This window comes from Triticum aestivum, chromosome 4D (genome assembly GCF_018294505.1).
Source record: "Triticum aestivum cultivar Chinese Spring chromosome 4D, IWGSC CS RefSeq v2.1, whole genome shotgun sequence".
Taxonomy (NCBI): Eukaryota; Viridiplantae; Streptophyta; class Magnoliopsida; order Poales; family Poaceae; genus Triticum; species Triticum aestivum.
Genome location: NC_057805.1, coordinates 389,523,314 through 389,536,488, shown reverse-complemented (window position 1 = coordinate 389,536,488; position 13,175 = coordinate 389,523,314). Strand labels below are relative to the sequence as shown.

The following is a 13,175-nucleotide window of genomic DNA, read 5'->3' as shown; positions in this document are numbered from 1 at the left end:
TACACCCTTGCCTACTACGACGGCGAGTCATCGGTCGGGGACACTGAGTCGATCCTCCCGCTGTACGGCGGTAGGCTTGGGGGCTATTCTGATGATGAGCCGGCCCCGGTCGACCACGAGCTGCTCCGTCGGACCACCATCTACATGGCAGGCACTGCGCCGGCTCTTGACTCTACCGCAGTAGGCGCCATGGGAGGAACTGGCACTTCGTCAATAGATCCAAACGCGTTTGCCCGGTCAAGCCGCCGGCTCAAGTTCTTTCGGAGCTAGTCGCCTCGTTGACAACGCTCCTTGAGTCGCCGGTAACAGCGGAGAACCAGATGGAGCGCAATGCGGAGATAGCTAAACTTCGCGAGCAGATGGCTAAAGCTCAGGAAGATATCAACGCTGAGGGAGTTAATGATCGATCATCAACTCTTCTGTCCATGATCGATCATCGATGAGCTCGATGGGTGGCTGTGGCTGACATCAAATTGCAGTGGTTAGCTTCTCTTACATGGCTTTCAGACATGTTCGTCGACGCTATAATTTAGGGTCTTATGTCTTGGCTAAATCTTGTATGAACTCTTAGGGCCAGAGTTTGTATACTCTTTGCAGTGGTGTTGCTTGTGATTAAATAAGATAAGATGCCGACGTTCTAAAAAAACACGAAACCAAACCTCCCCCTTTTCTCCAGTCCCCACGCCCGCGCGAGCGCTACCTCTCACCGCCTGCGCCGCCGCCTTCTCCCCCCAAGCTTCGGCTCCACCAAGGTAGCCCGGCCGATTCTCGCAGCCCACTGAAAGCCGGCACGCCGACGGCCTTCGTCCTCTCGCGCCGGCGCGTCGCCGCGATCCCCGCCGGCACGGGCGCCTATTCCCCCCTTGCTCCTGCTCCCCGCTCGCGCCGCCGTTGCCGCGCGCCTCCATGAACTTCTCCGACGACTGGCGCTTCCTCTTCCCCGTCTCCTCCGTGTTCAACCCGCCGTCCCTCGCCCCGCCGGACGCCTCCCACGGGCCCCTCTTCTTCACCCCTCTCCCGCCGCCCGCCCCGCTCCTCTCCCTCCCCTTCCCCTTCCCTCCGCCCCTGCACGCCTCCACCACCGGTGACCTCCGCCACGCCCTCCGCTACATCGTCGGCTCCACCTCCTTCCTCCCCTACTCCGATCTCAAGTCCCTCTCGGGACCCCTCCTCGCCGCGCCGTCGCCGCCGTTCCCACCGCCTTCCAATCTTCTCGCCGTCGTCCCCTCCCGCTCCTCAAGCTCTCTCGTCCTCTTTTTCCCGTACGGCGAAAATGCGGAGAAGATTGCTTTCGCTCTTGTGAACTCGCCCGTTGCGAGCTCTGCGCCAGTTTCGCCCTTAGTTCAGAGTGATGGGTTCAAGCACCCTGGGCACCGCATACAGCAGCTTGCTGCTATTCCTGCCCAGTCGTCCTGGTCATCGGAGCCGGATGACAGCTGTGTCGAGGGTTTCCTGCTTGCTGCGACATTGTACTCAGTGAATTGGTTCAGGGTCGAGTCACGCGATTCGGGTTCCCCGGTGCTTGTACCGGTGGCCAAGCAGGGGTTTGATGCTGCTGTCGTGCACGCGTGCTGGAGCAGGCATTTTCCATCACAATGTGCGGTGCTGCTGGAGAATGGGGAGTTGTGTTGGTTTGATCTGAATACACGACTTGGAGGAAAGACGAGCGTTGGTTTTGGCGGCAATGGTGAAGACTGGGGGGACTGGCTAAGCTGTGCGTATGGAGCGCAACCGTGGATGGTGATAGTCGCAAGCACAAAAGCCGTCCTTTTGGTTGATTTGAGCTTTGTAGATCATGGTGACAAATACGTCGTGGAAAACGAGCCACACAAGTTTCAGTACAAGGTTCTAGCAAAAGTTGGGTTGCCAGGGTTATTTGAAACTGAGCCTTTTGACAGGACTGAGCATTATATTGCATTCTGCAAGGCTGGGTTCGATGATTCCCATATATCAGTAGTGACAGAGCGTCACTTGATTCTCCTTGATGTGACAAAGCCGTTGGAACCTGTGTTGGCTTGGCAGCATGGGCTTGAGAACCCAAATCATGTTGCCATGTTTCGGCTATCTGAATTGAGACCTTCCAAGGAATATGAATGGGCTTCAAATTCAGGTTTTGCCATTTTGGTTGGTTCGTTCCAGAATGGGGAGTTCAGTTTGTTCTGTTACGGGCCTAAGGAGCAAGGTTGTCCAGATAATTCTCATTTATACGCTTGGGATATTCCTTCGAGGCTTTCTCTGACAGGTCAGTATTGTGGCTGCAGCAATGAAATCATGAAAGAGATATTCTCAACGCCTGTTTCAGTATATGATGGGTATGCTTCCCAACACCGCGCTAAGTCCATTGTTGGCTACTATGTGCTTCCAGATGACCTCTCAATATCGGAGCCAACATCTGCCAGCTTTGCCTTGATCCGGCTAACAGCATTGGGGAAGTTGGAAATGCAACAGTATCGTGCATCTCGAGGTCTGCATGATGAAATTGACACCCCATGTGATGAATCAGAACATGCATCCATGGATAGTAGTTCATCCATTTTGATTGACACTCAGGGTGAAAATGTCTCCACCAAATATCGATTCTTGAAGTTGCATTTTCTATATGAACATCTGAAGGGCAATCTATGCAGTGCGTTGGCGAAGCATGGTACTGGTGTTAACGGAGACAGAGATCAAATTATTATTAGTGAAGACGTGTTGGCATTTGCAGAGGATAACTCCAGATCCAGCTCGCTGCCAGTTTCAGATTTCCTATGTAATGCTAGCATCCCCATGAATGTTTTCGAAATTGCATGTCAGAGCATATTGAACAGTCTACCTTCAAATATTCTTCATGTCTCCCTTTCTAAATACAAGGACATGCTAAAATGCGATACAAAAGAAGGCTTAGTAGAATATTTAAAAGTTCCTAGCTGTTCGCCACACAATGAACTTCGGCCTTTCCTGTTAGCGAAACCATCAAGCACATGTGAGAAGGTGACTAGCAAAGCGGTATCTCAAAATGCTCTTGTTGGGCCAGTGCTCCCTGTGCATGTCCTACTTGCAATGGAAGAGATGAACAGGGGCATAGACAGCCCTTCGGAAAGAGAAACTGCAGAAACTGACTTAGTACGCCATCGATGTAGTGAGGTGCTTGAAGCCTTTGTTCCTGAAGTATCCATTGCTGAGTCCGACAACTTTGATGGATGGTTCTCCTCACAAAAGTTGAATGACAAGAAGTCATATCTTGTTTACGAGACTCGGATTGAAAATAAGTTTACTCTTGATAAAACTGTTATAAAGAAGGAAAATGAAGAGCAAAAGGCCGCTGATCGTACATCTTTTGAAACGTCTGCAGCACCATACAAGGATGAGAACTTCATGACATTTGTTTGTGGAAAAGCTGGGACACTTGATTCTGGGCCTGAACAAACCACATCTGATTTGTTTGATTTCACCCCAGTGAGGATGGATTTTGCTTCCACAGATCTAGACATTCAACCTGCCGAGGAAGAAGTGTACAGATGCTTGAAGAAACAATTTTTAAGATGGCAAAATAATTTCAAGCCATACCAAGATTTTTGTAGCTCATATAAAATACAAAAGCCATCATAATGGCCTGCAGTGCTCCATTCAGTTGTAGCAGGTATTGTACATTTCCATGTGATGACATGCAAATTTGTTGAGAAAAGGACAGACTAGTAATATATACGCTCTCAGGTGCTTGGCCTGGTATAGACATACAGTGCTGTTTGCATATTTCAAACACTTCTTGGGAGTAAGATGCGGTGGGCGGCGCTGTAAATTATGAAGGGGTAGGATTCGAATAACTTGGTTTAAAATAGTATACTATTTTGTTAAGCTTTCTGCCATGTTATTTTTGACAATGTGTATGTTAAGATACAATTTTGTAACTGACAAGGATTGCAATAGACCTCCTTTTTAATTACAGTTTTTAGCCTTCACTTTGACTGTTAGCACAACTCATATGACCCTGAGAAAATTTGCAGCCATCGCTTTGTTCCTTTGGAGTTTGAACACATGCTTATATTCAGATACTGTGTACCATTAACCAGGGCCGTAGTTAACCTGTTTTATTTTCAGTGCTCAAACATTTTCTTTTGTTTTTTACAGCACCTATTATATTGACAGGATTTGCCACCTTGAGGTGCATTTAACAGGAATTTCACGCACTTGATGTTAAGCATTGGTGCGCCATTTATAGACCGTGTAATTACTACCTTTTCTGTATCATGCTCTAAGCCTTTTGGATGTGTTATGTGATTAACTGCCCTTGTAGTATATCATGTCCCACATGGTAATTGAAATAGAAGAAAATAGTAACATCATGCCCAAGGATAGTTATTTAAACTGAAACCGTGTACCATTCTGAAGTAATTTTATCCACTCAATATCGCCAGACATCTTGAGTGACAGAAGTTTTTCATTGGATTGAGTGCCCCAAACTTGTTGATTTCTATATTGCTGCGGCTGCATTCACTTTGGCCTTTTCGATTGTGGTTCACACTTTCTAATGGTAAAGGGTAGTAAGAAAAACTAAAATAATTAGTGTGAGAAAAGAACTCTTGTTGTTAATTTAGAGGTCCTTCTCAAAGCATGGTAGTTTTGCATGTATGTATATATATTCATCTCCAAATCCTTGTTGTGGAAGTGCCAAAACACGTTACTAAAGCAGAAAAAAAATCGGATGGTTCAAAATTGCAGGTAGCAAGGCAGCAAGAGTCCAAGCCATATTGGGGCATTACATAGGCGACGAGGAGGGAGTGAGATTGCATCAAAAGTTCAACATTTTGCTGAGTGACAACTACGAGCATTAGCGCGTGCGTTCTTTTCTTTTCTTCTTTGTTGAGAGAAAGTGTGGCAGTTGTAACCTAACCAGATACGTGCACTCATAAAAAAAACTGTCTCACAAGAGTTTTTCTTCATTTCAGTTGAGCCAAAACCTGCCATTTGGGCAAAGTTTTTTGGCTGAAATCTTAGTTTGCTACGGGCTGCAACGATAGTGGCGTGTTTGCCTGTTGAGCTGTGCAGTAAAGTGTACATATTTTCTCTTGAGCATGGACCATTGTATGTCATGATTCTGAAGCTCCATGCTGATGCATGAAAGCAAATCCAGTCACACGATGGCCTCGTGATTAATGGTATTTATGTTGTACTTTCGCATTGGGAATGCATGTTTGAGACTGCACTGCATCACGCGACAGTCATTGTATAAAATACAGTTAGAACACTCGAGTTTTGTTCTCACTGCACTGTAAAACAACAGTTGACAAGTAGAAAATCCTTCTTGTTTATGCTATGCTAGTGAACTGCCAATCACCATGGTTTCTGATCTGGGTGTAGAGCTGTTTATGTCTTCTCTCTTTTTTCATCACTTGTTGAACAATGAAGAAATTGCATTAATCTCCAAACATTCAGGCCATACAAGAAATTCAAATAATTATAGTTCACAACAATAACATTTGCAAAATTGCGAGAGCGTAATGAAATGGGGTACATAATCTTAACATCTAGAACACTAGCAACTTTATTCAAGTTGTTCCTGAGAGCTCTATAGATCCCCCTAAACAGACCACTGGAATTAGGAGCACAAAAAGAACAACACGGGGAGTTGAATGGACCACGATCAAGAGACTGGCATGCACTCTCATTGGCCAGTTCAGGCCTTAGGGTTGCGGGATGACGAAACTTTCTGGTCTACAGGGTTGCCGCTTCCAACCAAGTCTCTATAGCGCTGCTCCCAGTCATCCAGCTTCCCGTTCGAAATGTCAGAATGAATAGCCCTTCGGATTCCTTTTACCACAAAAAAGTACTGAAGAAGAGCATGAAGGATTAATCAGTAAGTTATGTTTATATACAAAGATATGCCAAGTTTATGCTGTGAATTTTACTATTATTATCATGTGGGGAAGCTAACCTGCACGGCAAGGATGAGAGGTATGTACTTCTTCCAGCGATTGTTGGGATTTGGACCGTCGATTAACTTCTGATCAACATGAATGGACTTGCTTCCATTTGAGACAACAATAGTAATTTCTTTCATCAAGTTTGGAATCCATGGAGTTCCATCAGGAAGAATCTGCACAGTTATATGGCATCCTCAATTAAAATTCAAGCAGCTAGGCAGAAGCAAATGGAAGTCAAATACAGTGTGAAACCTACAAACCTTCGCCCCATTCTCATTAGTCTTGCACCTTCCACTGTTCTCTGCCAAAGCTATTGGCAAGGGAAAATCCTAAAAGAAACAGAGCATAGTGCTTTTTGTCAGAACTAATCATATCACATACACTGAAGACAAAGGCCCCATAAGTACGACCGTTTATCTACAGTCTCTATCATATACTGACAAATCCGATTGAAATGTTATGAAGTAGCTCGTAATTGAAGAGTGTGTTCTGAAGTAAATCAATGGGTGGAGCATGTTTCATGCAGTCAAATCAAATGCTCGTCAGACTATCATGGACTAAGACACTGCAGATCATCAAAAAATTCCATTACAGACGAGGTTCAGTTTCATAATGTACCAGCACATGGTAGCACTTGAAGCTACAGAGAAACTCAAGAAATTGATCATGCAGAAAAGGATCAAGATCAAACCGAAAGAGGATGGAGAAGAGACGGTTTTCATATAATAGCTAGTATTCATTCTGGGCACCCAGGGCGAAGAGCGCCAAAAAATATCAACCAAAATAACTTGGGAAGTATTTCCGCAGAAATATGTTCATGAGAAACAGCAGGACTGTAGTTTAGGCAGAGGAAGCTCCACAAAATCTCAAAGAAGTTGACAGTGTGCTGATATTCCATTAAATAAGATGGAAATGATTGTATAGCAAGTGAATATGTACATTACCGCATATTCTCGTTTGCCGATTCCTGCACTGGAACGGATATATCGCAAAAGCGACTCTGATCTTCTTGCAAGGAAATCATTATAGTCAATTCCATCAGGAGGAGACAGCTGGGCATGGGTCAATACAACCAATGTTCTTCTCCAAATGGCCTTCCCTAATGAATTAGTGATGGCTCTTATAACTTGTTCATCCAATGTATCCATTCTATATGTATCCAAGCGATCGACGTACAGGAGGACATCAATAGTCTTCTCCAGAAGAAACCTGCAATACCATTGATAAAACATTTAAGATACAAGCATAGCAATAAATATTATGATATACAGATTGTATGACAACAACAGTGGGCAATTATGAAAGCGGCACAAATTTTTCTATAGATGCCAATTCAGTGTACTGCAATCTCAACAACCTTTGCTGTGATTACAACTGCTAACAAATAAAATATGGTTCTCTAGAAAGGGAAAATTAATCCAAGGCAAAATTGAGAAAGTGGAGACAAATAAGATAAATAAGCACACGCGGGTTAGCATTTTAACCTCGTTAGTATGCAAAAATTAAAGTCCAAGGGGAAACCCCAATTATGATATCCAAATTGATAGGTCAATTGTGCAGATGCACCCACTACAGTGTAAGGTAACTCAACCACTATGTATCACATCAAGCGCTTAAGGTGGGGTGACCACCAGCTGACTACTATACACCATTGCCAGCATAAAATTAACATATATGCATAGACTATTAGAGTTGAGCACTTTTAGAGAAATAATGGACTTTAATAGAATATATAAATTACGGTCCTGAATGCTACATTAGGGACAGGATTATCACAATTCACAAAAGTAAACCAGTAATGATTTAACGACAGCAACAGAAAAGATAGGACAGCTCTGTTCAGGAACACAAGATTTATGTATAAACAGAAATGCAGATGTCTCTTCTTTTATTTTTATTTATGTACTTAAACTCTACATCTCTACCCATGCAGACCAATGGAAGAAATTGATACGTAGATGTAGAACCCAAGCATTCACCATCTTTTAAGTACATATTAGCAATATGCTACTTCAGATCAATGTGATTGCTATGCACAACAAACTGATTGACCTAGAATCTAGGCCTATATTGACACCATGGGAAAAAAGACTCGTAAGGTCTAGATACCATCCCAGGATCAGCATTTAAGCAATGCAGTAATTCATACTGAAGGAATTTTCGAAATGTGTGAGCAAAATGATCTTGCCAGTTGACAAAACAAATAAAACATCAAATTCAGAGCAACACGATGAAATAATCTACTCATGTCCCTAAGTCAAAAATGACAACCCTCATCCAAAGCCCTATATTACAAGTTACAGTATCCACAATCAATTGCTCACTTGCAAACAAGCATGGTTACCACCCAACATGTGCATACCTCTTTATGATCTCCACAGCCTGCTCATTGATATACCCACCTTCAATGAGCCCAGGAGTGTCGATAATGTTCAAGGTGAATCCTGCCCGGGTGCGGGAGCACATCATTGGCCTCAGACCCTCAGACTGCATAGAAACAACATACAACGACGCACTCCCGCATAAGTAACTCAAAAAGAGGCACAAACTGAGACAGCGCCAGGAAGAAGTGAGACCTGGAACGCGCTGACGTTGGCGACCCTCTCCCCGACAATGGAGTTGACAGTGGACGACTTCCCCACACCGCCCTTCCCCATCACCAGAATCGTCAATGTGCTCACATTCTTAACATCACAACATAAGCAAAACATAAAATTGCCATCAGTTCGTCACAACTCACAATCACAGACACAATTAGAACCTAGCCATGGATAATTTAATCAGCTGGTCCAGGTCCAGGTGAGGGGCGTTAAATAGGCGTGCAATACCTCCTCCTTGAGCTTGCCGAGGAGCTCGTGCAGCTTGGTCTGGGTGGCCGCCGGGAACTGCTGCAGACCAACCCACTCACGCGGTATCGGCGCCGCCATCACCGCCCGCTCCTCCTTTCCCCTGACACACGGACGCACGGACACAAATCAGAAACATTAACCCAAATTGGTCAAGCCGCGCGGCGGCGGCGGCGGCATGGCAGCGAGAGTGCGCGGCCGGACTGAGCTGGTAGGTGGGGGGGATGCTTACCGGGCGATACGGAGGCCGACGAGTCGGGCGGTTAAACCCTAGACTCGGCGGAGGTGCTCGGAGACGGGGAGGACTCGGCGGAGGGGGTTTATGAGAAGGGAAGAGATAAGGAGAGAGATGGAGATGGGGACTCTCTCCTTCTTCTGTTTTGTTCATCTTTTCTTTTGGGTCTTTTTTGTCTTTTTGCTTTTCCCCTGTGGACTAACGGGCTGGGCCTGGGATGCTTGTTCTTTGGGCTGGTTTTATGTAGGCCTACGACGAAAAGTAATTTCCTCTCAACAAAAAAACTCCCCTTTCGATAGTGTTTCTTTCTTCTCCCGGGGCGATTTCGCCACCGTCGAGACTTTGCTCCCCTGCCGCCGATTACCCACCCTGTTGCCCGGTTCAGAGCGACCAAGGGGCGATCTCTGTATCGCTGCCCGCCCTTAGCCAGGCCCTGGGGTGCGACGGAGTTAGGGTTACCCTCAACACTCGATCTAGTTTCTTACATCGGGTTAGTGATCTAGATGGCATCTGATGGAGCTTCGGGTTCCTCTGGGCTTAGCAATGTGGAAAAGATGATGGCAGAACTTGGCCTTCGTGAGGAGGACCTCGATGACGCCATCTTTGACGAGAAGGAGGCGTCGCCGGAGGCGCCTAGATGGATCGCGCTGGCTAGGGTTAACACCAACAAGACCTACAGCCAAACGTGGTTTTACAGGAATATGCGCTCCGCTTGGGACATAGCGCAAGAAGCAAAATTCAAACCCTTAGGGGATAATCTCTACACTGTCCAATTCTCTTGCTTGGGGGATTGGGAGAGGGTCATGCAAGATGGTCCATGGAACTTCTGAGGAGATGCAGTGATCTTGGCACCATATGATGGGATAACCAAACCCTCAACAATCAAGCTCGAGACTATTGACATATGGATCCAAATCCACGATGTGCCGGATTTATATGCTCATCTTGTTGGACCGCTAGCTACTAAAGTTGGAGAAGTGTTGTTTGCAGAAACCCAATCCCATGACTTTACAGGAAATTTTTACCGTGTGTGGGTCCGCATCAATGTCCTCAAGCCACTCAAGAACGCGGTGTTAATGATAAGAGACGGCAAGCGCCAGATTTACAAGGTCAAGTATGAGAAGCTTCCGGACTGGTGTGCTGTGTGTGGTATGCTCGGCCATCAATTTAAGGAACATGGAAACGGAGTTCACCCGCCCTCGGCCTTGGTGTTCAAGGAGCTCCGAGCAACATGGTTTATGCGTAATGGGCGAGGCCCAGGAGAGGGTCGTGGACGCCGGGGAGACCGTCGTGGTGGTCGCTCTAGTGGACGTTCAAGGAGAGAGCCAGGCGGTGAACCAGCAGAAATATATGAGGAAGAACATCATGCAGCCAAGTCTAATGTGGATATGCTTGATCTAAGCTGGAAAAGGACAAACCCATATGACGTTAATAAACTGGACATACATCAGGGTGATGCAGCAGAACAGTGCAGCCACTTTGGAGATGGAGCTAGCGATCATACCCCACGTTTCTTCTCCAGTTAGCCCTCCACCTGAAAGGGATTCAAAGAGAAACAAAACTACTATTGATGGCAAGGATAGCACTTCTTCGTCCAAGAACACTTTGGTGGGCTCCTTCGAGGGGCGCCGCCTGGCCCAATGAGTGTGCTAAGTTGGAACTGTCGTGGCGCGGGCAACGCTGCGACAGTTCGCGAGCTTCGCGACATCGTAAAGAATTTTGTCCCTACCGTGCTTTGTATTGTAGAGACTCAAATTGATAGAGCAAGGGTAGAGATGTTATCAGGAACTCTTGGTTTTGATAATGGCTACGCTGTTAGTAGTCAAGGTAGAAGTGGAGGTTTAGGAATTTTCTGGAACAACCCAATAAAGATTTGGGCCATTTGCATTTCTGTCCCTAACTCGAACCACCTACTCAGATTTGCCCCTAATTCCAAAGCCTGCTCAAAAATGCCCCTCCGCCGTTAGTTCCCCTTACAGAATTGCCCTTCTGTTCCGTTTCTGTTAGGTCAAAGGGGTTTGACCGTTTACTTGATGTTTTCTGGACATTTTGCCCCTGCCTCCTTTTGTCACCGACATGTAGGACCCACTATCAAGGTCAAATGGCAGCAGTTGACTGGGTCAACAAGGAAATGGGTCCACTTGTCATAGGTTAGTTATTTTGGATTGATTATTTTAGATTGATTTAATATGCCATTAACAGATTAATTAACTAATTAATACCCACATCATGGATTAACCCTAATCTAACTCGCAAAAAAAGATTAACCCTAATCTAACAGCCCCACGTGGTGGTGGGGCCACTGGCAGCGGTTTGGTCATAAGAAATTGGGCGGCGCCGGCGCTGGTCCGAGCGAGGACGCACGGTGGCGAACACGGCGGCGCACGGGAGCGAGGCAGAGGGGCAACCTGCGGTCAAGCGAGGCCTCCGAGCGTTGCACGCATCTAGCAGGTACGACGGGAAAGACCGGAGTGACGTCCAGCACAATGACGGTGACCGGCGGAACATGGCCTCGCGGTCAGGATGGTTCAACGGCGCGCAGCTCGGAGGAGAGGTGGCAGGAGATTCGAGGCCAACTCCGGTTGCCGAGGAAAATTGGAAGGGTAGTCGGCACTCGCCGGAGCGACAGATCAGGGCAAGATGGCGGCTGGCCGGAGGCAAGGAAGACAGCAATGGCGCGGACTAATGAAGGCGCGCCGCATCAATTCGATCTGCGCGGAGGGAACAGAGATCTTGGCAAAGCTCCTGGACGTGGAGGTTGAGCCCGAGGAGGCCATCGGCCCTGCAGAGAAGAAGGCAACGGCGGCGGAGATCTGCACAAGGAGGGAGGAAGGGAAAGGGAGGGAGAGGGGGAGGGAGAGGGAGGATGGGATGGAGACAGGGCTGCGGCGCGTGGGGAGCTAGCAGCGGCAGCGCCCGGTCTAGGGTAGTCGGAGCTTGCCGGAGGTGAGAGAGAAAGGTTGTGAGGTAGGAGAGAGGGGTGGGCGATTTTTTTCCTTTTCTTTTTTATTTCTATGTTTTCTTCGGGTCCACATGTAAGTGACATGTGAAGCCAGGGGCAAAATGTCCAGTAAACACCCCGTAAACGGTCAAACCCCTTTGACCAGACAGAAACGGAGCGAAAGGATATTTCTGTAAGTGCGCCTAACGGCGGAGGGGCATTTTTTAGCAGGCTTTCGAATTAGGGGCAAATGTGAGTAGTGGATTCGAGTTAGGGACACAGATGTAAAAGACCCTAAAGATTGATATATTAGGCTATTCTGTGTATCATATTGGTTGTACGATACAGGAGCCGGGTGTGAACGAGTGGAGGATGACCTTAGTATATGGGGAGGCTCAAACCCATCTAAGGCACCAGACATGGGACATTATGAAAGGGATAAGCACTCTGAGCGACGTCCCTTGGCTTTGCATCGGCGACTTCAATGAAGTTCTACGGCCAGACGAATAAGAGGGTATTGGAGAAAGGAGTAATGCTCAGATACAAGGCTTCCGCGACACATTGGACGTCTGCAGGTTGATGGACATTGGCTACCAGGGGCAGTTTTGGACTTACGAGAAGAAGGTTTCGGGTGGTAGCTATACACGTGTACGGCTTGACCGGGCTCTGGCGACAGCCGAATGGAGCGAGAGGTTTCCCTCGGCCAGCTTAAAACACTTGACGGCTGCAACATTTGATCACTGTCCGATTTTGCCAAGCATGCATGACACCCAAGCAGTCAACATGGTCAAAACCTTCAGGTACGAGGTCATGTGGGAGGCACATGAGAACTGGGAAGACACCTTGCGGGTTAGTTGGATGGGCGCCAGCCAGGCTGTGCGGATGGAGGAACTCCGAGTGAAGCTTAGATCAGTTGCGGCAGACTTGTGCAGATGGAATAAAAACACCTTTGGTTCGGTTCGGAAGGAAATAAAAACACTAAAAACTGAACTTGAGCGCCTATGTGGTGATTTGGCTAGGACTGGACCATCGCATGTTGAGCTCAAAATTAATGAAAGGCTCATCGAGCTTTACCACAGAGAAGAGCTAATGTGGCGCCAGCGGTCACGACTTGAATGGCTTTCAGCAGGAGACAAGAACACGCGTTTCTTCCACCTTCGGGCTAGCCAAAGACGCAAGAGAAACATGATCAAGGCACTTGCAAATTCCTTAGGCGTCATCATAGAGGACCCGGAGGAGCTGAGGACCAT

General features: G+C 47.0%; 2 protein-coding genes across 18 annotated transcripts; one reads left to right on the top strand and one right to left on the bottom strand.

Moving 5' to 3' along the window:
* The first annotated feature begins 660 nt into the window (after positions 1-660).
* On the top strand, positions 661-5,160 carry LOC123098109 (uncharacterized). 17 transcript variants are annotated; one of them, XR_006447651.1, is made up of 4 exons: positions 661-3,622; positions 3,697-3,791; positions 4,129-4,186; positions 4,702-5,160. XR_006447651.1 is itself a non-coding variant. In XM_044519990.1 (2 exons), the coding sequence occupies exon 1, from the start codon at positions 907-909 to the stop codon at positions 3,589-3,591; it is 2,685 nt and encodes an 894-aa protein (XP_044375925.1). In that variant the 5' UTR covers positions 661-906; the 3' UTR covers positions 3,592-3,622; positions 4,702-5,160. The 17 variants fall into 17 exon arrangements, 1 of the variants encoding a protein (XP_044375925.1); XR_006447650.1 differs by having other exon boundaries at positions 4,129-4,206; XR_006447646.1 differs by having other exon boundaries at positions 4,111-4,186.
* Positions 5,161-5,396: 236 nt separating this feature from the next.
* LOC123098110 (translocase of chloroplast 34, chloroplastic) lies at positions 5,397-9,121 on the bottom strand. The gene is made up of 8 exons (XM_044519991.1): positions 8,982-9,121; positions 8,732-8,852; positions 8,480-8,587; positions 8,266-8,390; positions 6,848-7,112; positions 6,164-6,232; positions 5,915-6,076; positions 5,397-5,809 (listed from the first exon to the last, which is right to left on the bottom strand). The coding sequence occupies exons 2-8, from the start codon at positions 8,828-8,830 to the stop codon at positions 5,657-5,659; spliced, it is 981 nt and encodes a 326-aa protein (XP_044375926.1). The 5' UTR covers positions 8,831-8,852; positions 8,982-9,121; the 3' UTR covers positions 5,397-5,656.
* Positions 9,122-13,175: the final 4,054 nt, after the last annotated feature.